The 23,673-nt window shown below is 41.4% G+C and overlaps 1 protein-coding gene and 1 long non-coding RNA gene across 3 annotated transcripts in view; both read right to left on the reverse strand.

The window, feature by feature from the left end:
* LOC142049442 (uncharacterized) overlaps positions 1-16,728 on the reverse strand; it is a 29,591-nt gene extending 12,863 nt beyond the window's left edge. The window contains exons 1-3 of one of the 2 annotated variants that reach the window (XM_075077162.1): positions 16,555-16,728; positions 3,686-3,755; positions 629-1,855 (exon numbers count right to left, since the gene is read on the reverse strand). In XM_075077162.1, the coding sequence (XP_074933263.1) occupies positions 629-1,825 (1,197 nt within the window). In that variant the 5' untranslated portion in view covers positions 1,826-1,855; positions 3,686-3,755; positions 16,555-16,728. The remainder of the gene's footprint in view (positions 1-628; positions 1,856-3,685; positions 3,756-16,554) is intronic. The other variant, XM_075077163.1, reaches the window with a different exon arrangement.
* LOC142049855 (uncharacterized) overlaps positions 1-23,673 on the reverse strand; it is a 704,768-nt gene that overhangs the window by 243,198 nt on the left and 437,897 nt on the right. The window lies entirely within an intron of this gene.

Consider the following 23,673-nt stretch of genomic DNA (forward strand, 5'->3'; position numbering starts at 1 on the left):
GCCACTTGATACGAATTGGCTGGGATTATGGTCCTGCTTGTCCAATTTTATTAACTGTCATTCTGGATAGCTTATGAACAAAGAGGAATTTTTCTTAGGTCGTTTTTTTCCCTAAATATCTCATTATAATGATTCTTCAAATTCTGATGAGTAATAATATACTTTCTTTTGCTGCATACATACAGCCTACTGCATATCCACCTACTTCCCAGTTAAGGGAAGCAAAGCAATAGATCTGTTTTTCAGTAGAAAATTTCTTTTAAAATTTCAGGGGGGGGTAGCTCTACAAAATTATATTATTTTACAGAAGGTCATTCTGAAGATAAAACCCAGAAATAGAGAGATGTGAATACAATTTTGGGAAGTAATACAGGTATTTTAATTTAATTCCTGCTTATAACAAAACATTTTTGCATATAATTTCTTAAGACTGACAGAGACATCTAGCTTCTAGTATTGCCAGTGCTGCTGGGGCTTATGCTCTGCATAAAATTCTCCCACTGGCAAAGGGCCAGCATGAGGCTTTATAGACTACCTTCTTTCCAAGGAGGTATGTGTATCTTTAGTAGTCTGTGATCCTTGTGCTACCTTCCGATGTAAGGTGACAGTGCAACTCATGATGGCTTACCTTGTGAGTTAGGGAGTGTTGTTTGAGATGGTGAGGCTGCACAAACTCCATGCCGCATTCAGTGCAGATATATGGACGGATGTCTTTGTGCTTCATCATGTGGTTTTGCAGCTGACTCGGGTACTGGAAGGTCTTATCACATTCAGTGCAACTGTACTGTATAGGGCCACGGTGGGTTGTTAAGTGTCTCTTCAGCTGGGCCAAGGTTGAGAAGTCCAGACCACACTCAACACAAATGTTCTCTCGGCCACTCTCGTGCTTAGACTCGTGTGTTTTCAGCTCGCTGGGATAGGCAAAACCTCTGCCACAGATCCTGCAGTTGTAAGGCTTGATGTCACTGTGTTGCATCATGTGTCTCTTAAGGTGACTGGCTTGAGTGAAAGCCTTGTGGCACACCTGGCACTTATGTGGCCTAGTGCCCTGGTGTGTCAACATATGTGTGTGCAAGTGGCTCAGTTGCTTGAAAAGTTTGCCACATCGGGTGCAAGCATGTGGCTTAATGCCGCTGTGCCCCAAGATATGGGTGACCAAATTGTACTTGGATGTATAGGACTTCTCACACATGGGACATTGCCAGCGTTTCTGTTCACCCCCCACATCAACATAGTAGCTGTCGTCTATCTGAAAGTTGACATCTACTCTTTCCACTTTCTGTTTATTTTCACCACTTCCTCTTACTTCAGCCCTCCTGAAGGGTGGCTCTGGAGGCCTTTTCATTTGAAAGGGGTTCCTGAAATGAAAGTTTGGGGGCACAATAAAAGGAAACATTAAGCCAGGATGGACTTTAGGACAATAAGGATAAGGAGCCTGTATGAATGCTGGGCTCCTGGGACATGCCATCTTAGGCTTCACTGGTTCTTGCTTAATGGGCTTGGCTCCAAAGTGCTCCAGAGTTCTGTAGAACTGAAAACCAAAGTTGCAGAGGTCGATCATCTGGGAACTGTATTTGGGCTGTGCTGGCTGTTGAAACACCAAAGGGAGACTGGAAGAGCCTATATCATTGTAATCTTCAGGTCTGTCTGGTGGTGATGAGGAACCCTCAAAAGCGATAGGAGGCGGCATTTTTGTTGGTATGCTCTTCCGTTTCCGAGACCCTCCTTCCAAGGACCCCTGAAAAGTTTCAATGTCTCCAAGAGGAGGAGGGCCATAGCGGAAATGTGAGAAGTGTGGTCTGAATTCTTCACCAAATGGATTCATTCTGTGTGGCTTTGTAACAGGGCTCAGCAGCTGCAGGCAGCAGGAAAAGGGAAAGGCTCATCTACTGTCCACATTAAAACTCATTTCTTCATCCTTCATCATATTAATTTTTTTCTGTGTTGCCCGAATTCCTTAAAACAAACAAAAACCCCCCCAAATCGCTTTTTTCCTTCCTGTTCTCCTGGAGATAACATTCTATTGTCTAGTTTATTGTTTTGGAGGTTATTGGTTTTTTAATTAAATGCAGCTAAGGATGTCTTAAGCCCATATAAGACAAATGCCTTTTAAAGCAGAATTAAATTGGCTAGCAGAGAACAAAGAAGCTTTGGTCTTCCTGTGGGGTAGAATTGGTGGTTTAAATCAAGTTTGACCCATACAACATCTTTGCAACATAAACATGCTGTACTGTGACACACTACTTAGCAGATGAATCTGTATGGCAATGTTTCTGCTTAATTTAATTCAGCCAGTCTATTTGTGGGCAAAATCCTATCCTTGGCTGTACATGCACAGGCTCTAGAAATTGGTGGTGCATCTAAAGGATATGACAATACAAACAATAATGTGCACATTTATTATGGCTGTGACATGAAAAGTCAAAGCCAAAAAATTTTAAACTTCTTTGTATCATTAACATGTGCTGCTGAGAGAGAAAACAATGGCCAAGTGATCTAAGGACACTGTGTACCATCAGGGTTTGCGTCATGTTTCCTGGCTTCTCTCACTTTGTATTGTAATAAGAAAGCATAGATTAATTAGTTTTCTTTGTTTTAATCCCAGAGATATTCACCTGGCAGATTTGGGGGAGGAAAGGTTTTTGACCACTCTCTGAATTACTTTCAGTTTTATAGACATAATCTAGGCATTTTTTTGTTTGTTTCTAAACAGGTGAGCAAAACCCCCACTTTAAAACTATGTATACAATTAATGTCAACCACCCCTCGGGTCTCCAGAGTAATTGGCATCTAAGAATGCTTTGATCCTTTCTATGGTACAGTGTGACAAGGCAGATTAATAATTGTCCTCTGGCAAAATTTTATATTCCACTGATTGTACAGAGAGCTTCTCCTGAATTTGGGGTTAATCTAAAATATTGATTATGAATTTTGGTTCATCTTAAATAAGGCTTCTACCTTTTGCCTTGGCTCTCTACGGATGCACCAGGATGTGACTTTCAGTCCCTAGCTCATTAATTGGCAGTAGTGTGTGTGTATATATAATATATATAAACATGTGTGCATGTGTGTTCCATCAGAGAGGATTATTAGGGAGTATGCATTTTGTTATGTTTGCTTGTCACCCTAACTCCCTGGGAAAAATAAGGAACAGTTAGATCTTGAAGACTCTTTGGGTACAAAGGATTGACTTAGTAAAAAGGGAGAAGGGGAAGGGAATCCTCTCAATACCAAAAAAGACTCCACTTCTTTCCAAAAAGGAAACAAAAGTTCTTAAAAATTAATCCTGAGCAATGTTAAACTTACACAATTTGAACATAAAATATGCCTGTAGACCAAAATCTTCCCTTCAAAGTATGGACCTGTCCTTCAAATGTCTTTCATCTTGCGTATCTGATTCTTTCCTGGCAAAATGAGTATAAAATGATTCAGAAAGCCCATAGCAATTGAGAACCCAGCTATGTTATTTACTGGCTTTCTTAGAGTATTGAAATGCTGCCAAAAATACACAGAAGTGACAGTGAGTTGTGTCTAATTGCTCTCTTGTTTCTTGGCTGCTGGTTTCTCCCTTCTTCCACAGCCTGTTTTATGCAAAATTTCAGTCTATCTGGAACATGGAGTTATGGCAGAGGCTGTAGAGCTGCTTGAAATTACTATAAATAAATAATTTCCTTGCACTACTAACCTTTGGTTGCTTTCACTGAGCATATGGTTTTATTCCACTGTCCATGGTTACATACATCATGGGACCAAGCCTACAAGGGAAATTGTTTAAACAGTCAGTGACCAGCTCAGTCAGAGAGGTGCTGTATAATCTGACAAAAGAGCACTTAAAAGAGGCGGGAAAGTACAGATTTACAGTCTAAATATGGATCAGCTTGCTGCTTTTTTTCCCCTTCAAACTGCCAAGCCCCATGATGTAGAAATTAATCGAGGAAAGATTAAATCTAGCCTCTCTTCTCATCTCCTTTCATGTTGGTAGCAAACCCTTGCTAATTTGAATGGAGGCATGATCTTCACATTAATCAGAACCTAATTCCATAAAAATGTGAGTCCTGAGGAAACCATAGAAGAGACTGCAGATTTGACCACCATGTGAGAAATAGTTAAGGAGCAGTCCCTTCTTTAAATAACTTCAGTAGATAACTTTAAAGCTTTTAATAGCACAGTTCCCCATTAATTTTGTTCTGTCTGACTCTGGAGTAGATGATCTCATTTTAATACTCAACAATAAATAAGGGGGGGTGAAGTGAAGGATTTTTTTATTAAATATCTCCTAGGGACCTTTTGTCTTTCTCGTATATGAACTTTAAAATTTCTTTCTTTCTCTCTCCAGCACCTAGTTATTTAAGATGGAATGTTATCTAGTGCAGTGGTGTGTGATTCTAAACATTTAGTTTAAACCTGGATAGACATTAAAATTCTAGCTTTTATCAGCAGTAATTCAGCTTTTCAGTTTTGAAAACTTGGTCTGGAAACCTCACTGAGATAGATGTTTCCATGTTATGTTGGTACTTAATCATAAAAAAAAATCCCTAAACATAGCACTCCAGAGCTTATTAAAAAGTTAATTTCTTTAGAACGGACAAGCATCCTCACAGTTTCTTTCTTCATGTGAATAAGTATATTTGGAAATACACTATTTTGAAAAATAGAACCACAAATAACCCTGCCCTCTTAAAAAAGAAAAGAAAGGCTGCAGTGATTTTAGATACTTGTTGAGGTATTTCCAAAATAGAATATCTATGCAGCAGCTAATAATATCGTTGAGTTAACTTCCATAAAAAGGGAAGAGAGTTTAACACAGAATATAAATCATCATTTACTTTCTCATTTCCACTCATCGTATTTCTACAAACAAAGGATTTTTTTAAAAGTACGTAAATCACGCTATTCACTCTACAAGCATACACATTCTTATAGTCCCCAGTTAATATTCCGTACTTATGTCAACAGCAAAATTTCTTTAGACTTCAATAGAACCAAGGTTCTGTTTCCAGTATGAAAGTGCCTTCTATCTATAGAATAAATATAAGCTCAGCAATAAAAATGGGAGGTTATGAAGTTGTTCCAGCTTAAACACTGACTACTACTGTTCTGATTTTGCTCTTGGGCAACACAGTGGTAAAAACTGAAATGAGACCAAGGTGAGTGAAAGTGATATATACCCTCTGACAAACAGGCTACTTTATTATGAGGTTTGCACTTGTGTTTTCTGTTTCAAAATAAGATGAAACAGAGGAAAGTGTAGGAAGGCTAAAAGTGGCTGAATAGGCTGAACAGCTGCTCTTATCTGGAAGAGACATTCTGTGTTTTAATGAACATATAAGACTGTAGAAACTGCGCTCTAAGAGTACATGTCTGCTCTCCTCTTGAGGCCTGAAATATTGGCATCTATAAGGAAAGAATGAAATCTAACAGCTGTTTCACCATAGGATGTGGTGAGGATCAGTGACAAATGACACACTATTACATTTCTTGAGCTGAACTTGAGCACTTAGAGAGCTCCAGCCTTATTGAACAACCAGATTTTTTTTCAGTCACTGACTTTTCTAAACTCTTATTATAGAGGTGGTTATGCTTGTCTTAATAGGTTTAATGGGATCTTCTTCATTCAGTTCTCCCTTCAGTATAGTTTTTGGTTTTAAATTTATTCAGTCATACAGCTGTTGAACTAAACACCAAAGTCTTTATTTTGTTTTCACTCAGTCACTATTTATGCAGAACTTGCATCAGTCTCGGGATCTGACCAAAGGGGCTTCACTGTGCTGAATTAATCTCATTTCAGCAGCAAAGCAGTGTTCCCTACTGAATATACACTGCTTTCAGGTATTTCTCAGACTTTGAAAATGCCAGGAATACCTGTACAAAAATGAATTCATCCATCCCTGGTAACCAAGTATTTTCAGTTAGTACACTATCTGATCAATCTTCCCTGCTAATTTCCTTCAATGGCAACATGAGCCCTCCATAAGCCCCTTTTTTCTTTCTCTTCCACTTGTTTTTGTGTCTTCTTTCATGCTGCCTCCTGTGTGTGACTGAAGTCCCACGATAATGTTGCCATTCCCCATTTCCCTTTCTATTGGGAGTTTCATAATTTCAGAGAATTGGAAAATAATCAAGTGGATTTTTTTTCCACCTCTAGTTTTCAAGTGTATCTTGTCTGTTTTCCTGGTTTTATGACCTGTCTTGAGTAAGAAGTTGGACTAGATGATTAGATTATAATGTTCCATATATGTAAAATCCATGCATCTGCTTGTCATTTGTACAGTCAGATTTTTGTTTGTAGGTGCTGCCTTGGTGAATTATGCAGAAGCTGTAAATGTGCTCAAAAGATTTAGAGTTATTTCAATACTAGGCTCTCTAGATATTAGTTCAAACTGTCGTTGTTATTTGATAATGGGTTATTTGTACAGTTTTTATCAAATTAAGGCATTTTATTTACTCTAGGCTTGAGTGACTATAGTCATTAGAGGAGGTAAAACATCATGTTCAAATCCATACCAGAACTTCTCTAAAATCAGTGTCAACCCTATTCTCTTATTCTTTAGTGAAGCCTGTGCAAGGTGAGTTTTCCATCCATGTTCTTCAGGCATCAATAGCAACATTTCAAGCACACAAATTTGAAAAATGGACTCCATTAACACATACTGAGTGTATGTTAATATACTCAAGCTGAGTATATAAACTGAGTATATGTTATATATAAACTAGGTATATGTTAATATACCCAAATCAGCCTTGAAGTCTTTATGCTACATTATTTGAAGTGAACCTAAAAGATTATTTACATTTTAAGTGAAGATAGCACTTTCTCTGCTACAGTGCGGAGCTGGGAGAAGGCAGAAATTTGGACTACCTTGCAAAAATAAACATGGATTTAGGGAAAGTATTCAAAATTAATGAGTGCGGATACTGATTAGGGTGACACAAATGTTGGGGAGTCTTTAAAAAAAAACAGGCCTAAGATGGGAATAATAGACTGTGGAGTTTAGTCAGATCTTTTCCAATACCACTTCTACAAACATTTGTTTTCTCTCTCTCACATGCATGTAGACCTTGTGTCAAATGAAGTCCATGATTTAATCATCAGCTTAATTGTCTTCTGAGATAAGACTTCTTGTCCCATACCTTTTATGAGACAGATATGTCTGCTGAAATGGAGAATGCTAGCATGATAAAGGTAATTCTCTTCCCCTTTTGGATTACCATCATTAATAGAATTGGAATTGGAAACAAGTAAACAGTTGTTCATTAAAATTATCTGGAATGACTGTAAATGAGAAGTGGACCAGATCAGGTTTTTTTTCTTCTTACATTAGTATGATAGTACTGAGGAGCTTGGTGCCTTTTCACTTCTCCCTGGGAAATTACCTTCATCTGCTGATATCAGGCTTCAGGATAAAACCTTCCTTCCAACAACAAACGCTTTTTTCTCAGCAAATGCTTGGTAAAGTAAAACTGATAACCTTGGTTAACTCTTCCTAGGGCATAATTCAGAGTTCACTAAGGCTTATGAAAAGACTTCCAATTATTTCTGAAACTAATCCTTCACAAATTTCCTTGTAATTTGTTACGGGTTGTTGTCCAATGAGATATGATCCCATCTATGCCATGACCAAAATTTGATACTTTTGACAAATTTGTTGTATAAATATGGAAAAAATTACCTTATATCCTGAGACAATATATTAACAAATGGTAACCTCTGCAGACAAACTTAATGGAAATCATACAATTACATACCTAAGAATCTTAACCGATTAAAAAATCTGAAATGTTTAAGCAGCTTAACATGACACAGTAGACAGATGCAACAAGCAATGAACTTTCAATTATATTGCATCACTTCATGACTGTTATATTTTACACTGAATGCGATGCCGTTAGTGTATATTCTGTTTCATATAAATATTCTTACAGGACTGGGTCCCCATTTGCACATAGGTATACTGAGTTTCCAGACCCTGCCCAGACTTCAGCACTGACAAGACCAGATTTGCCAGGATAGTAACATCAGGAGCACATACAGTAGCAGAACTTCAAATGTACAAATCTTAACTGGTACCAGTAGACTGGGTGGAAATGCAATTTGATCCTGCCCTCTCTACTTATTAGAATCAATGATGGGTTGGCAAACTCAGTTAATTACTCAATTAAACAATGGCAGTAATTCATCCTAAGTAACTGTCCTAATTCATAGAATCATAGAATCAGAATAGTTTCACTTGGAAGGGACATTAAAGATCATCTAGTCCAACCCCCCTGCCTTGGGCAGGGACATCTTCAACTAGATCAGGTTGCTCAGAGCTCTGTCCAACCTAACCTTGAATGTTTCCAGGGATGGGGCATCTACCATCTCTCTGGGCAACCTGTTCCAGTGTTTCACCACCCTCATTGTAAAAAATTTCTTCCTTATATCCAGTCTAAATCTACCCTCTTTTAGTTTAAAACCATTACCCCTTGTCCTATCACTACAGGCTCTGCTAAAATGTTTGTCCCCATCTTTCTTATAAGCTCCCTTTAAGTACTGAAAGGCTGCAATAAGGTCTCCCCACAGCCTTCTCTTCTCCAGGCTGAACAACCCCAACTGTCTCTGCCTTTCCTCATAGGAGAGGTGTTCCATCCCTCTGATCATTTTTGTGGCCTCCTCTGGACCTGCTCCAACAGTACCATGTCTTTCCTGTGCTGAGGACCCCAGAGCTGGATGCAGTACTCCAGGTGGGGTCTCACCAGAGGGGAATAGAGGGGCAGAATCACCTACCTCGACCTGCTGGCTACGCTTCTTTTGATGCAGCCCAGGAAATGGTTGGCCTTCTGGGCTGCAATCGCATATTGTTGGCTCGTGTCCAGCTTTTCATTCACCAGTACCCCCAGGTCCTTCTCTGCAGGGCTGCTCTCAATCCTTTCACCCCACAGCATGTATTCATACCAGGGGTTGCCCCAACCAAGGTGCAGGAACTTGCACTTGGCCTTGTTAAACTTCATGATGTTCTCACGGGCCTACTTCTCCAGCTTGTCCAGGGCCCTCTGGATGGCATCCCGTCCCTCAGGCATGTCAACCGCACCACTCAACTTGGTGTCATCTGCAAACTTGATGTGGGTGTACTCAATCCCAGTGTCTATGTCATTGATGAAGATATTAAATAGTATTGGTCCCAATACAGACCCTTGAGGGACACCACTTGTCACCAATCTCCATCTGGACATCGAGCCATTGACCACTACCCTCTGGATGCAACCATCCAGCCAGTTCCTCATCCACCGAACAGTCTACCCATCAAATGCATCTCTCTCCAATTTAGAGAGAAGGATGTTGTGGGAGTCTGTGTCAAAGGCCTTACAGAAGTCCAGATAGATGACATCCATAGCTCTTCCCTTGTCCACTGGTATAGTCACTTCATCATAGAAGGCCACTAGGTTGGTCAGGCAGGACTTGCCCTTGGTGAAGCCATGCTGGCTGTTTTGAATCACCTCCCTGTCCTCCATGTGCCTTAGCACAGCTTCTAGGAAGATCTGTTCCATGATCTTCCCAGACACAGAGGTGAGGCTGACAGGTCAGTAGTTCCCTGGGTCTTCCTTTCTACCCTTTTTAAAAATGGGCACAATGTTTCCCTTCTTCCTGTCCCCAGGGACCACCTGACTGCCATGACTTTTCAGATATCATGGAAAGTGGCTTGGCAACTACATCAACCAATTCCCTCAGGGCTCTGGGATGCATCTCATCAGGTCCCATAGACTTATGGATGTTCAGGTTCCTCAGGTGGTCTCGAATCTGATCTTCTCTTACAGTGGGAGAGACTTTGTTCCCCCAGTCCCTGCCCTGAGGTCCATCCACTTGAGAGGTGTGGGAAGAGTGGTTGCCAGTGAAGACTGAGGCAAAAATGGTATTGAATACCTCGGCCTTCTCCTCATCTTTTGATACTAGGTCACCATTCTTGTTCATCAGAGGGGGTACGCATTCTTTAACTTTCCTTTTCTGATTGACATACCTGTAGAAGCCCTTCTTGTTATTCTTTGCATCCCTTGCCAAGTTCAGCTCTACCTGTGCCTTAGCCTTTCCTGACCCCATCCCTACACAACCGGGCAACGTTCCTATATTCTCCCCAGGAGACCTGTCCCTGCTTCCACTGCCTGTGCATTTCCTTCTTGCCCTTTAGTTTGACCAGCATGTCTCAGCTCATCCATGCCCATCTTTTGCCTTCCTTTCCTGATTTATTACACCTGAGGATTGAGAGCTCTTGCACTCTATGGAAAGTGTTCTTAAAGTTCTGCCATTTCTGTTCTGCTCCCTTGTCCCTGAGGGCAGTTTCCCAGGGGGTCCCACTGACTAACTCCTTGAACAGCTGGAAGTTTGCTTTCTTAAAATTCAGGGTCCTGACTTTACTCTTTGCCTCTCCCATATCTCTCAGGACTACAAACTCCACCAGTGCATGATCACTGCAGCCCAGGCTGCCTCCAATCCTGATGTCACCAATTAGCTTGCCATGCTACTTTTCCAGCAGATGTCAGGGTGGTTGAAGTCCCCCAGCAGGATGAGAGCCTGGAGTGCAATGCCTCCTGTAGCTGGAGTTAGGTGGCTTCATCAATAGGCTCCCTTTGATCAGGCGGCTTGTAGTAGACACCAACCACAAGGTTCCCTTTGATGTCTTGGTCTGTAATTCTTACCCATAAGCTTTCAACCTGCTCGTGGCTATTCTTCAGAGAAAGGTCTTCATACTCTGTCCATTTCTTGATGTAGAGCGCAACCGCTCCACCCCTCCTTCCTTGCCTGTCTCTGCTGAACAGCCTGTAGCCATCGATAGCCAGGCTCCGGTCATGGGATTCGTCCCACCAATTTTCAGTAATGGCAACTAGGTTGTTCTCTCCCTGGTATCATCCACATTGTACTGAAATCTTTATGGAAAATCTGGGGTGCAGTTGAGAACAAAATTTAGGATTTGGCTGTTATGAGGTGATGTCAATAAGACAGATTTTTTCCTTTTCTTACATGGATAAACAGCTCTTATGTCAGAGGCTGGAACCATGGATCTGCCTCTGCCTTTATAAAGCATGTGGAGTCATTTTAATCACTGTTGATAGAAGTCCTGTCACTCCATCCCTGTTTCCTCTCTACTTACATATCTGCCACTTCAAATTTAAATAGTGCATCTGATGTATTAAATAATTTTTTCCTCTGGAATACCAAAAAATTACACTAATGGAGTTTTAGGATTTTTTTTTCTCACCATTCAGATATTATAAGAGACAGGGTGAACTGAAGAACAAATAAATAATATAAATAGAAGAAGGGATCTGGTGGTAAAATAGTAATATTGAAGTCCTTGAAAGAACACTTTGGACAGAATCTTTCTACCTACAAAGCACAATTATTAAACACTATAGAGTGAAGTGGAGAGAGAGGGGTTTTGAGCTGTGCAGTAGTATTATTTTAAAACAAATAATGGATCTATGCAGAACACCCAGAATTAGAATGTTCAAAAAAAGCGTGCCCTTTCATGACCCTCGTTCTGTTCTGCTTGGGATGTTGTTTTGAAAGTAAACCTTTCACTGGCATTCATGACCTTTAGAAAAGAAATAGATTGGCTTTCCTTCCTACTGTAGTCCCAGTGTGGTTATCACCTCTATAGAGGCCAGAGAGATGGTCTGGTCTCCTCCCACCTCTTTGTTATCCTAAAGGGTAGCTGAGGGCCACCTTCAGTCTTGGTTCTTCAAGCCAGTCCACTGACAGGCTCCCACACTATTAGCAGGTAATGTATGGGAAAGCAATTGCACCTTCTGAGTGTTGTACCTGTAAAGCAACAGGTAAGTACCAGGTAAAATGTGTGCATATGCTTGGAGAAGAGGATTGTATGGGAGAGTTTTGGTATAAAGTCTCCAAAACAGATTAAATTTTAATGATAGTCTAGTTTTACTTAAACTTGGGGAGTATTGTTAGTCTTCAGCAGGACCAAGATTTTCCTTTCTGTGTTTATTTTACTTTCAATTCTTTGTTTCACACAGTTCAAAAATAGTAAACTGAGGGTTGCTGAAGTAGTAGGTATCGTGTTCCAGTAAGACATGCTATATCCTATAAAAACTAAAAGAAGAGGATGTCATCCAGAAATGGACAGAATTAGGAAAAATGTATCTGCTACGGAACACTTCTCTTGGTGTCCAGTTCCTTAAAATGAATTATAAGATTATGCTTTCCTAGTCATTTCAGAAAGATTAATAAATTTGGGTTCAGCTGAAGTTTGAGCAGACTTCTTAGTGAAAAAGCTTCTTGGCTGAAAAGACTAATTAATCCCTATTAACCTCTATTACTCATTTGCAATTAAGCAGTCTCAGTAGTGACTTAGTAATTTCCCTCTGAACAGAAGTTCAATAGGAAACACAGCAAAAGAATTAGAGGTCAGTGCCATTCCTAGGACACCACTGTGTTTATCTCATTGATACCCAAACAAGACTAGAAAAAACTAAGAAACATGGACAATGAGTTAATGTGGCAGGTTTAAATCTAACGTATTGGATGCTAGTAAGAGACACTCATTCCAATTTACAAAGACCTTAGGAAACCTTTGGATTTTAACCATTTCCAGAGTAGTAGCAGATCCAGCATAGAGCCCTCCACAAAACAAAAGGTCTTTTATCGCTACAAAAAGAGTCTAACAGTTACACTGCAACCCTGATCAGAGAAGCCTAAAGCATAAGTGGCTTTTGCACAGTTGAGGAAGAGAAAGAGGAAGACTGAAAGTCATCTTCTCACTCCCAGCCGACAGACTTGTGACTTATCAGAGCACCTGGCGTCAGAATAAGGTGCTTCCTGATAAGGGGTAAACCATGTGCTCCCTTCCCAGAGCCCTCACACCTGCTCCTCCATCCTGGGAACACCACCCTGTGAAATTCTTTCTATTCATAGAAATTAGGTGGTTTCTATTCTTCATCAGGCCTCCAGAGTACTGTGTGGTTAATGCCTGATTGCCATGCATTAGTATTCCTTGTAGCACAGCATGGTCTAAGAATAACAATTAAAAATGCATGACCCTTCTTTCTTGCTTGCTTTCAATTTCAAATCAGTTGCAGCATTCTCTAATTTGTTAGAGAAAAGTGGTGTTATCAGTGTATGAGACTGGGTTGTAGCTTTTTGTAATTAAAAGAACCTTCAGATTCAATGACCATTTGTGTTTTTCAGTGTTCCCAGAATTCTGGTGTTTCTAATAAACATAAGCATCTGGAAAGTTGGATGTTTTCAGGTTTACTTTTTATGAATATTGGCAAGGGGAAAATAGGTTTTCAGTAAACACACTTTTTATCCTAATTTTTTTCTTTTAAATCAAACCAAAATTCATACACAGGAATTCATGCACATCCACAAAGTAGAATGAAAATGTGTCAGTGTTTTAGCTTTCACAGTAGAAGAAGGAGGGGAGAGAAAGTAATAATAATAATAATAATAATAATTTTTTCATCTTTCATTAAAATATTTAATAATATGTCTTTCTAACACATGAAGCAGGAAATAAGTAGTGAAAATGAAAACAAATGCAAATATTCACAATTTCTTCCCATAACATCCAGAGCATTAAAATAATTTCTTTTACAATTTGATTACTTAGCTTAATTGCTTCCAGTGTCAGTGGAAGTCTTTACAATGCATTAAGCATTGTTGGTTTAGAAGGAAAATGCTGTGTTTTGCTCACTAAGATCAGGGTAACACTAGTATAAAACCATTTGTTTTACAAAAACAAGTCACAAAGGTATTAAGTTTGGAAGAAATTAAAACAAAGATTAAATAATATTTTCCCTTGGATCATTAGTATTTTAGAAACCAGGCAAGAAGGACTGGTTCCTGCCAGATAGATATAAAGAAAAATCAGACATCCAGCATGCAGTTCAGTGCATGTTTTAAATAATCAATAAATATTAACTTAGACCTCTTTACTGGATGAAAATCTGAATATCATTGCCATCATTGGTGTAGTTTTGTTTTTATTTTTCGGAACAAAAGCAAAATCTGTCCATATTTTCATTGTAATTGAGAACAAATAAAATGGAAATAATGGCTTTGAAGAATTCTGAGGGAATTGACTGACTTTTTACTTATGTATGCTATAGACATAAATACGGCTCTTAGCAATAGCAGCAATAAGACTTTAAGCAAAGTAAACAGACCATCTCTCTTTTCATTCTTGTTTTTTATTCTTGGTTTATTGCTTCAATTATTTTTTTTAAATAATGTTGAGGTGAATAACTGAAAACTGATTTCACAAAAATTTAATTTGTGCCATAAGTTGGTAGTGGATCTGTACTCAATCTGGCCTCAGACTATACCATTCTCTGCTTATAAATATCTTGGCAATGTGGGATAAGGATAACACAGCAGCCAAAAATCTCCTCTTCCTGACTCCTGGAGAAAGATATTAGTTGTGTTACAAATTACCATTATACTAATTCATGTTACAGTTATCCTAGCAATAAAATATACAATGTGAAAACAAATAAACTCCAAATGATTGCAAGAATGTATTATTTGAAGGAAAAATAAACCTGAAAGTTGAAAACTAAGAATGAAGTTCAAAATTCAAAGTCTATTTTTTACAGTCAAATTATTAAGCATTCCTTTAAAAATGCTCTTTCTGTGTGTTCATTATTGGGGAATGGATTTAAAAATAGCATTTACTGCATTTGACCACCAACTATGAATATGAACACATATATTCTTATGTATTTCAGACAATCTTTCAGAGAAATAATTTATCATATATATGGTCTAAATCAATAATACATTAGTGTTTAGTATCTTAAAAAACAAAATCTGTACCTAAATGCTGCAAATGGCTCTTACCTACATGGTAAACTGAACTTCTGAGCTAACCAGATCAAAACCTCCAGGTGACTGCAATCCAGACTAACACTCTGCAATTTGAGCAAAATACCAAAACAAATACAGAGCTTAAATATTTTTGGATGTTTAGGAGACTCCTCTACTTCTCAATTGAAGTAAAAAGTGTTTTTCCAGATGTATGACACACAACTGTCAAAATAGCTGTCCAAATCATCTACTAAATTTGAATCAGTATTTAGTCATGTAAAACATAAACCCAGGTATCCCAAGCGAAAGACGTGGCAAGTGGTTTTCATGGCAACATGTGGCATTTTCTTGCTATTAGCAGAGAATTCTTTGTGGGTTAAGTATCACCAAGTTAATCTAATAATTGGTACCAAACTAGACTGAGCTGCAACAATAAGCTACGGAGTTTGAGAAACAAGTTATTTCCACCTCCTTTGGCAGAACCCACGTGCTGCTCTTAAAGCGAAGGGAATTTACAACTTAACCAGAAATTGGGCTGAATTTGGGATAGATCGCTCCTTCCTATGGAAAAACTTGCAGAAAGGCACCAAATGGAGGGGGAAGAAAATCCATTCTACTAGTTGGTTCAGCAAGGAGTGGGAGCAGAGGGCTGTCCCAGGGCAGGTGCCCACCAGGTGCCCTGGTGGGAGTGGGAGCAGGAGTGGGAGAGGGACAGCTCGAGCCACCTGCCATCTCTCTGGAATGCCTGCCTGCCAGTTGGAGCTGCTCTGTCTGGGCTCCAGGCATCCTGTAGAGGACCTTGCACTTCAGAGAGCCATGGCTTAAAGGAATACTGGGTCAAAAGATGACCAAGCTCTCCTTCTGCAGAGAAATGATCACCTGTCCTAATTCTTCCCCCCACTTCTACACTCTGCTTTTATAAAAGCATGGGGGTGGGGGGAATTTTCTCTTCCAGTATTTGAAACATACTCTTACATTCAATCACTCCTTTTATGCACCATTTCTGATCATTCTGATACATTTATGCCCAACATGAAAAATATTATTGGTATCTACAACGTCAATGACAAATAAACAGACAGCATTTAAGTCCATCCTATTACTGATGCTGGTGATCAACTTTGGTGTTGTTACATACTATGCAACATGGACTTCTTTTTCTTTTTTTTTTCAAGTGAGAACCTGGAACTGTCTTAGCATGTCTTAAATGTCACTTTTCCTAGACTAATTGTATACACAGATGAGTAAAGATAAACACATGTAATCATAAACACTACCATTTGAACGGAAAAAAACTCACTAGTAATTCTCCCACTATAGCACAGGTTGGTGCAGACTTCAGTAGTGGCAGATGATATATGAAATATATCAATTTGCATATGACACAGCTTCTCTCTTTATTTGAGCAATGCCCTAGTGAAGCTTGACAAAACATTCAAGATATGTTAGTGAAGCCTGTAACAAGGTTCTGTTAGGAGAAGCCCTATATGCAAAATTCACAGCAGATTATGTTATGAATATTATCAGCCTCACTGGAAAACATTTTCTTGTCTGCACTGGTTAAACTACATGCTATTAGAACCAGTATCTAAAAAAGAGGCTATAGAAATCTATAACATAAATATACTGCTTGTCAATGCATATGGTTATTATTGTTTTATCAGTTAAATGTGCATCTGGTAAATGCCTTTTCTTAATTAAATAACATATATATTGCACTTCTAAAGAGTTACTCATAAAAGCATTTTTACTTAACTTACCAGTTACTGAAGCTGGAACAAGTCTTGCCCTAAACTCTCTACCTGCTCTCATGTTGGTAATCGATCTTTCTCTCCCCTCCCCCCTGTGCAGAGATTGCAATAAACTTAGAAAACTAGCAGGGACAGTGTTTCAAATGACTTAAGAAAGAGAACAGGAACAATCATTTAGTTCTCTTTTTTTCAGATGAGTACAGTACTTTCAGAAAGAAGGAAGGAAGGGAGGGGAGAGGAAATCAACAACCCTTTGCTTTCCTGCAAAAAATAAGGAAACAGCAGATAGCAATCGCATTTTTTCTCAAACAAAATGTTTGGAAAAATAAATATAACCAAACCAAAAGGAATTCCTCAAGTATTGTATGTGCATTATTGGCTTCATAAAACCAACTTTACAGCTTGTTATGTGCAACTACATTAATGCGGTTGAATTTTCCATGCAGTGACTAGGAAAGAGACACCCACGTCTTATGCAGAAGAGATAGCCATATGCTTGTACAGATAATGCAGGCTTTTACTCTAGACAAGGAAAAATCATACATGTATACACATATCTTGTTTCCATGGTGATATTGGTACAAAAATTCCTAAAACCCCTCTTTACTGTGATCACAAGAAAATGGCAGATTGGATATTGGATGGTCAAATGAAAAGGGGGATAGAGGGGATCACAAATATGGTAAGGATCGTAGCTTGATACAGGAGTTGCAGTAACAAGTAATTTATCTCAAAGACTTGCAATAGAGAAGGAATCCTGATTTATCAAAAAACCCCTATGCGCTATGCTCCAGGACAGATTTTATACTTTGTTTCTTTCTTTCCCTATTAAACATATGCAGATTAAATATTCTATAAGCAGCTGGCAGAAGTCTCACAATCGCTAGCCCTTGTTCTCGTGGGGGACTTCAACTTACCAGATGTCTGCTGGAAATACAATACAGAGGAGAGAAAACAGTCTAGGAGGTTCCTGGAGTGTGTGGAAGATAACTTCCTGACACACATGGTGAGGGAGCCAACTAGGGAAGGCATCCCTCTGGACCTATTTTTTGCAAACAGAGAACTTGTGGGTGATGTGATGGTTGGAGGCCATCTTGGGCACAGCAATCATGAAATGATAGGGGTTTCGATTCTTGGAGAATTAAGGATGGGGCTTAGCATAACTGCTACCTTGGCGTTCCGGAGGGCAGACTTTGGCCTGTTTAGGGGCCTGGTTGACAGAGTCCCTTGGGAGGCAGTCCTGAAGGGCAAAGGAGTCCAGGAAGGCTAGATGTTATTAAAGAAGGAAGTCTCAAAGGTGCAGGAGTAGGCCGTCCCCATGTGCCCAAAGACAAACTGGCAGGGGAGAAGACCGGCTTGGCTGAATAGGGAGCTTTGGCTGGAACTCAGAAAAAAAAGGAGAGTTTATGACCTTTGGAAGAAGGGGCAGGCAACTCAGGGGGACTACAAGGATGTCGTGAGGTTATGAAGGGAGAAAATTAGAAGGGCCATAGCCCAGCTAGAACTTAATCTGTCTACTGCTGTAAAAGACAATTTTAAAAGTTTATATAAATACATTAACAACAAAAGTAGGGCTAAGGAGAATCTCCATCCTTTATTGGATGTGGGGGGAAACATAGTGACAAAGGATGATGAAAAAGCTGAGGTACTTAATGCCTTCTTTGCCTCAGCCTTTAATAGTAAGACCAGTTATTCTCGGGGTATCCAGCTCCCTGAGCTGGAAGACAGAGATGAGGAGCAGAATGAAGCCCCCATAATCCAAGGGGAAATGGTAAGCGACCCGCTATACCACTTAGACACATGCAAGTCTCTGGGGCCAGATGGGATCCACCCAAGTGTACTGAGGAAGCTGGCAGAGGTGCTCACCAAGACACTCTCCATCATTTATCAGCAGTCCTGGCTAACCGGGGAGGTCCCAGTTGACTGGAGGTTAGCAAATGTGACACCCATCTACAAGAAGGGCCAGAAGGAGGATCCAGGGAACTACAGCTCTGTCAGCCTGACCTCAGTGCTGGGGAAGGTTATGGAGCAGATCATCTGGCACTGGGCCTGCTGGCGGCTGATGGAGTGCACCTATCTCAAAGGGGGAAAAGGATTCTTGCACATGAGTTGGTGGGGCTCATTGAGAGGGCGTTAAACTAGGTTCAAAGGGGGGAAGGGGATGTAGCCAGGCTCATTAGAGAGGAGCCTAGGGGTCATGCACCAGGGTTGGGGGTGAAACCAATAGCCCAGCTCAAGTGCATCTACATGATATGGAATATCCCTTTGGCCAGTTTGAGGCAGCTGTCCTGGCTGTGCCCCCTCCCAGCTTCTTGTGTCCCTGCCAGAGCATGGGAATCTGAAGAAGTCCTTGACTTAGCATAAGCGCGACTTAGCATTAACTAAACCATCAGTGCATTATCAACATTATTCTCATCCTAAATCCAAACCACAGCACTATACCAGCTACAGTGAAAATAATTAACTCTATCCCAGCCAAAACTAGGACAACAACTTAAGAAAGAGCTGTTGTAGTGGTTAAGGAGTTTCACAAGAAGCTCCACAAAAGAGTAGAGATACTTAAGTGTGGAAGTACATTTTCAGAGAAAGATTCTAAGATATATATGTGACACTATCTTTAGTATGGAAGAGCAGTAAATGTTCTTAAAAAAGCTTTCAGGTAGTAAAAATCCACTATACTGTCTATTTGTCTTGAACCACAACTCAGCCCCACATAGCCACTCACTCACTTTCCCACTAGCAGGATGGGGGAGAGAATCAAAAGGGTAAAAGCGAGAAAGCTCATGGGTTGAGATAAGAACAGTTTAATAATTAAAATAAAAAACAATAATAAAACAGTAATGCAATGAAAAGGAGAATAACAAGAGAGGCAAAACCCAGGGCAGGAAGAAAGGGGGAATGAACAACCAAAACAAACAGCACATGACACAGCCATTCACCAGACATGACCAGTCCACAAACCTCAACCACCTCCCCAATGTATTAACTCCCCAAGTTAATATACTGGTCATGGCATGGTATGGAATGAATATCCCGTTGGCCAGTTTGGGTCAGCTGTCTTGGGTGTGGCCCCACCCCTCCCACCCTCTTGCTCACGTGGCAGAGCATGGGAAGCTGGAAAGGTCCCTGACTACTATAGGCGCTACTTAGCAACATTTAGCTGCTACTTAACAGCGACTGAAGCAACAATGTGTCATCAGCACTATACCAGCTATACTGAAGAGAATTAACTCTATCCCAGCCAAAACCAGCACATTCTCCATCCCTTATTCCATACCATTTACACCATGCCCAGGTCCCATACCATCTGATACAAACTCACCAAGCACCACCCGTTCCCTTCCCATCCTTTAACATAATACACAGGCATCATTCCCTTAGTCTATGGACCTTCCCTGTAAAATGACTATAAAAATGTCCATTGAGTTCACCCAGTCCATGACTGGGCTCCATCTGTCCTATCAGTCTTTCAGGGCAGGAGAGATGGTGTGTGTGGTGTTGGGTTGCTGCATACCAAGTCAGTCATCGTTCCATCACTGCTGCACTTTGCTTGTTTCATCAAAGTTCATCTTCCATGGACTGGGAGATTTGTACTATATCATTGATATGGCATATAGCAACCACAGAAGAGATGACACACAATATTATATAGCAGTTCACATTGTGCCATTCAGTTCATAGGCTGATTTCGCCCAAAATAAAATCCCCTTGAGGCACACATCGGGTTTCTCCATCCTCCCGCATCACCACACCAACAGCACCCAGGTCCTCGAGCAAAAGCAATCCCATGAATGGGTTTGCCTTTGCCCAAGGCAGGAATAACCCAGGTTGTTTTCCCCAGCATATTTTTTACATGCACTACAGGGACTCTATCCCCTTCCAGAATATGTAGGATTTCTGACTTACATACTTATATATTGTATCCCAGTGTTTAAATGTTCCACCCCCCATTGCTCTCAGTGTAGTCTTTAACAGTCCATTGTATCTTTCAATTTTCCCAGAGGCTGGTGCGTGATAGGGGATGTGATACACCCACTCAATGCCGTGCTCTTTGGCCCAGGTGTCTATGAGGTTGTTTCGGAAATGAGTCCCATTGTCTGACTCAATTCTCTCTGGGGTGCCATGTCGCTACAGGACTTGCTTTTCCAGGCCCAGGATAGTGTTCCGGGCAGTGGCATGGGGGATGGGATATATTTCCAGCCAGCCAGTCGTTGTTTCTACCATTGTAAGCACATGGTGCTTGCCTTGATGGGCTTGTGGGAGTGTGACATAGTCAATCTGCCAGGCCTGCCCATATTTATATTTCAGCCATCGCCCCCCATACCACAGAGGCTTTACCCGCTTCGCTTGCTTGATTGCAGCGCATGTGTCACATTCGTGGATAACCTGTGCAATAATATCCATGGTCAAGTCCACCCCTCGATCACAAGCCCACCTGTATGTTGCATCTCTCCCTTGATGGCCTGAGGTGTCATGGGCCCACCGAGCTAGAAATAGTTCACCCTTATGTTGCCAGTCCAGATCCACCTCAGCCACTTCAATCTTGGCAGCCTGATCCACCTGCTGGTTGTTCCGATGTTCTTCAGTGGCCTGACTCTTGGGGACGTGAGCATCCACATGACGTACCTTTACAACCAGGTTCTCTACCCGGGCAGCAATATCTTGCCACAGTGCGGCAGCCCAGATGGGTTTGCCTCTGTGCTGCCAGTTGTTCTGCTTCCACTGCTGCAGCCACCCCCACAGGGCATTTGCCACCATCCAGGAGTCAGTATAGAGATAGAGCACTGGCCACTTTTCCCGTTCAGCAATGTTTAAGGCCAGCTGGATGGCCTTTACCTCTGCAAACTGGCTCAATTCACCTTCTCCTTCAGCAGTTTCTGCTACTTGTCGTGTAGGACTCCATACAGCAGCCTTCCATCTCCGGTGCTTTCCCACAAGGCGACAGGACCCATCAGTGAACAGGGCATATTGCTTCTCACCTTCTGGCAGTTTGTTATACAGTGGGGCTTCTTCAGCAAGTGTCACCTCCTCCTTTGGTGGTATTCCAAAACCTTTGACTTCTGGCCAGTCCATGATCACTTCCAAGATTCCTGGGTGACTGGGGTTCCTACTCGAGCCCGCTGGGTGATCAGACCCATTTACTCCATGTAGCATCAGTTGCATGGTGTGTAGAGGGGACGTTTCCTTTGAACATCCAGTCCAGCACTGGCAGTCGGGGTGCCAGGAGCAGCTGTGCTTCAGTACCAACCACTTCTGAAGCAGCTCGAACCCCTTCATATGATGCCAATATCTCTTTTTCAGTTGGAGTATAGTGGGCTTCAGACCCTCTGTATCCCCGACTCCAGAACCCTAGAGGTCGACCTCGGGTCTCCCCTGGCGCTTTCTGCCAGAGGCTCCAGGTAGGGTCATTCTCCCCTGCTGCAGTGTAGAGCACATTCTTTATATCTTGTCCTGCCCAGACTGGCCCAAGGGCTACTGCATGAACTATCTCCTGTTTAATCTGTTCAAAGGCTTGTTGTTACCCAGGGCCCCATTTGAAATCATTCTTCTTCTGGGTCACTTGATAGAGAGGGCTTACGATCAGACTGTAATTTGGAATATGCATTCTCCAAAAACCCACAACACCGAAGAAAGCTTGTGTTTCCTTTTTGCTAGTTGGTGGAGACATGGCAGCTATTTTGTTGATAACATCCACTGGGATCTGACAAGTTCCTGGAATGCATAGAGGACTCTTTCCTGAAACAAATGTTAGATGTGCCAACCAGGAATGAGGCACTGCTGGACTTGCTATTCACAAACTGAGAAAGCCTACTTTCTAATATCTCGGTTAGTGATAGCCTTGGCTGCAGCGACCACAATATTGTGGAGTTTGGGATCCTGCTGAGCATGCTGAAGATCAGCTCTAAGACAAGGGTTCTGGATTTTAGAAGACCAAATTCAGTTCACTCAGGGCTCAGTTGGGAGGGATTTGATGCAAAGCTTCCATGGAAGACAAAGGAGCTAGTGATTGCTGGGAGTTCTTAAAGAACTCTCTATTGGAAGCACAAAGCCAATTTATCCCCTACAAAGGAAAGGGAAGTAAGCAGAGCAAGAGGCCCCCTTGGCTCAACCATGACCTCCTGGGTCTACTCAAATCCAAAAGGGAAGCACACCAGAGATGGAGAAGTGGAGGATTATCCGCCGAGAACTGCAAGGGCATTGCCAGAGCACACAGAGATGCAGTTAGAAAAGCAAAAGCCCATTTCGAATTGAAATTGGCTGTAGGCATAAAAAATAACAAGAAAGGTTTCCTCAGGTATGTCAACCATAAGCAGAAAAAGAAGGAAAACATAGGCCCACTGTTAAACAGAAAAGGAGAATCAATCACCAATGATGCAGAAAAGGCAGAGGCCCTCAACACCTTCTTCACCTCTGTCTTTACCAGCACTGTAGGGTCCCAGGCTTTGGGAACAAAATTGCCAGTTGAGCCAAACACCGACCCACCATCAGTGAAGGAAGAGTTAGTACATGAATTATTACAGGAGCTTGACCCCTACAAATTGATGGGCCCTGACGCCATCCACCCGAGGGTGTTGAGAGAGCTGGCTGATGTTACTGCAAGGCTACTCTCCATAATCTTCGAGAAGTCATGGAGAACGGGGGATGTCTCAGAGGACTGGAGGAAGGCAAATGTTACCCCTATCTACAAGAAGGGCTCGAGGGAGGATCCGGGTAACTATAGGCCCATCAGCCTTACTTCAGTCCCTGGGAAAGTTATGGAACAAATCCTCCTGGGGGCCATCACAAGTCAAATGAAGTACGTAACTGGGAAAAGCCAACATGGCTTCACTAAAGGCAGATCGTGCTTGACAAACCTGGTGGCCTTCAATGACAAAGTGACTTGCCTGGTTGACATGGGGCAGGCAGTGGGCATTGTCTACCTGGACTTCTCCAAGGCCTTTGATACGGTCCCCCACAGTCTCCTCCTGGAGAAATTAACGCATTATGGCCTAGACAAGTGGTCTGTGCAGTGGGTGGGGAACTGGCTGACAGGCCGCACCCAAAGGATGGTGGTAGATAGCTCTTTCTCAAACTGGCAACCTGTCACTAGTGGGGTCCCCTAGGGATCGATATTGGGCCCAATGTTAT

This window comes from Phalacrocorax aristotelis, chromosome W, assembly GCF_949628215.1.
Source record: "Phalacrocorax aristotelis chromosome W, bGulAri2.1, whole genome shotgun sequence".
In the NCBI taxonomy this organism is placed as follows: Eukaryota; Metazoa; Chordata; class Aves; order Suliformes; family Phalacrocoracidae; genus Phalacrocorax; species Phalacrocorax aristotelis.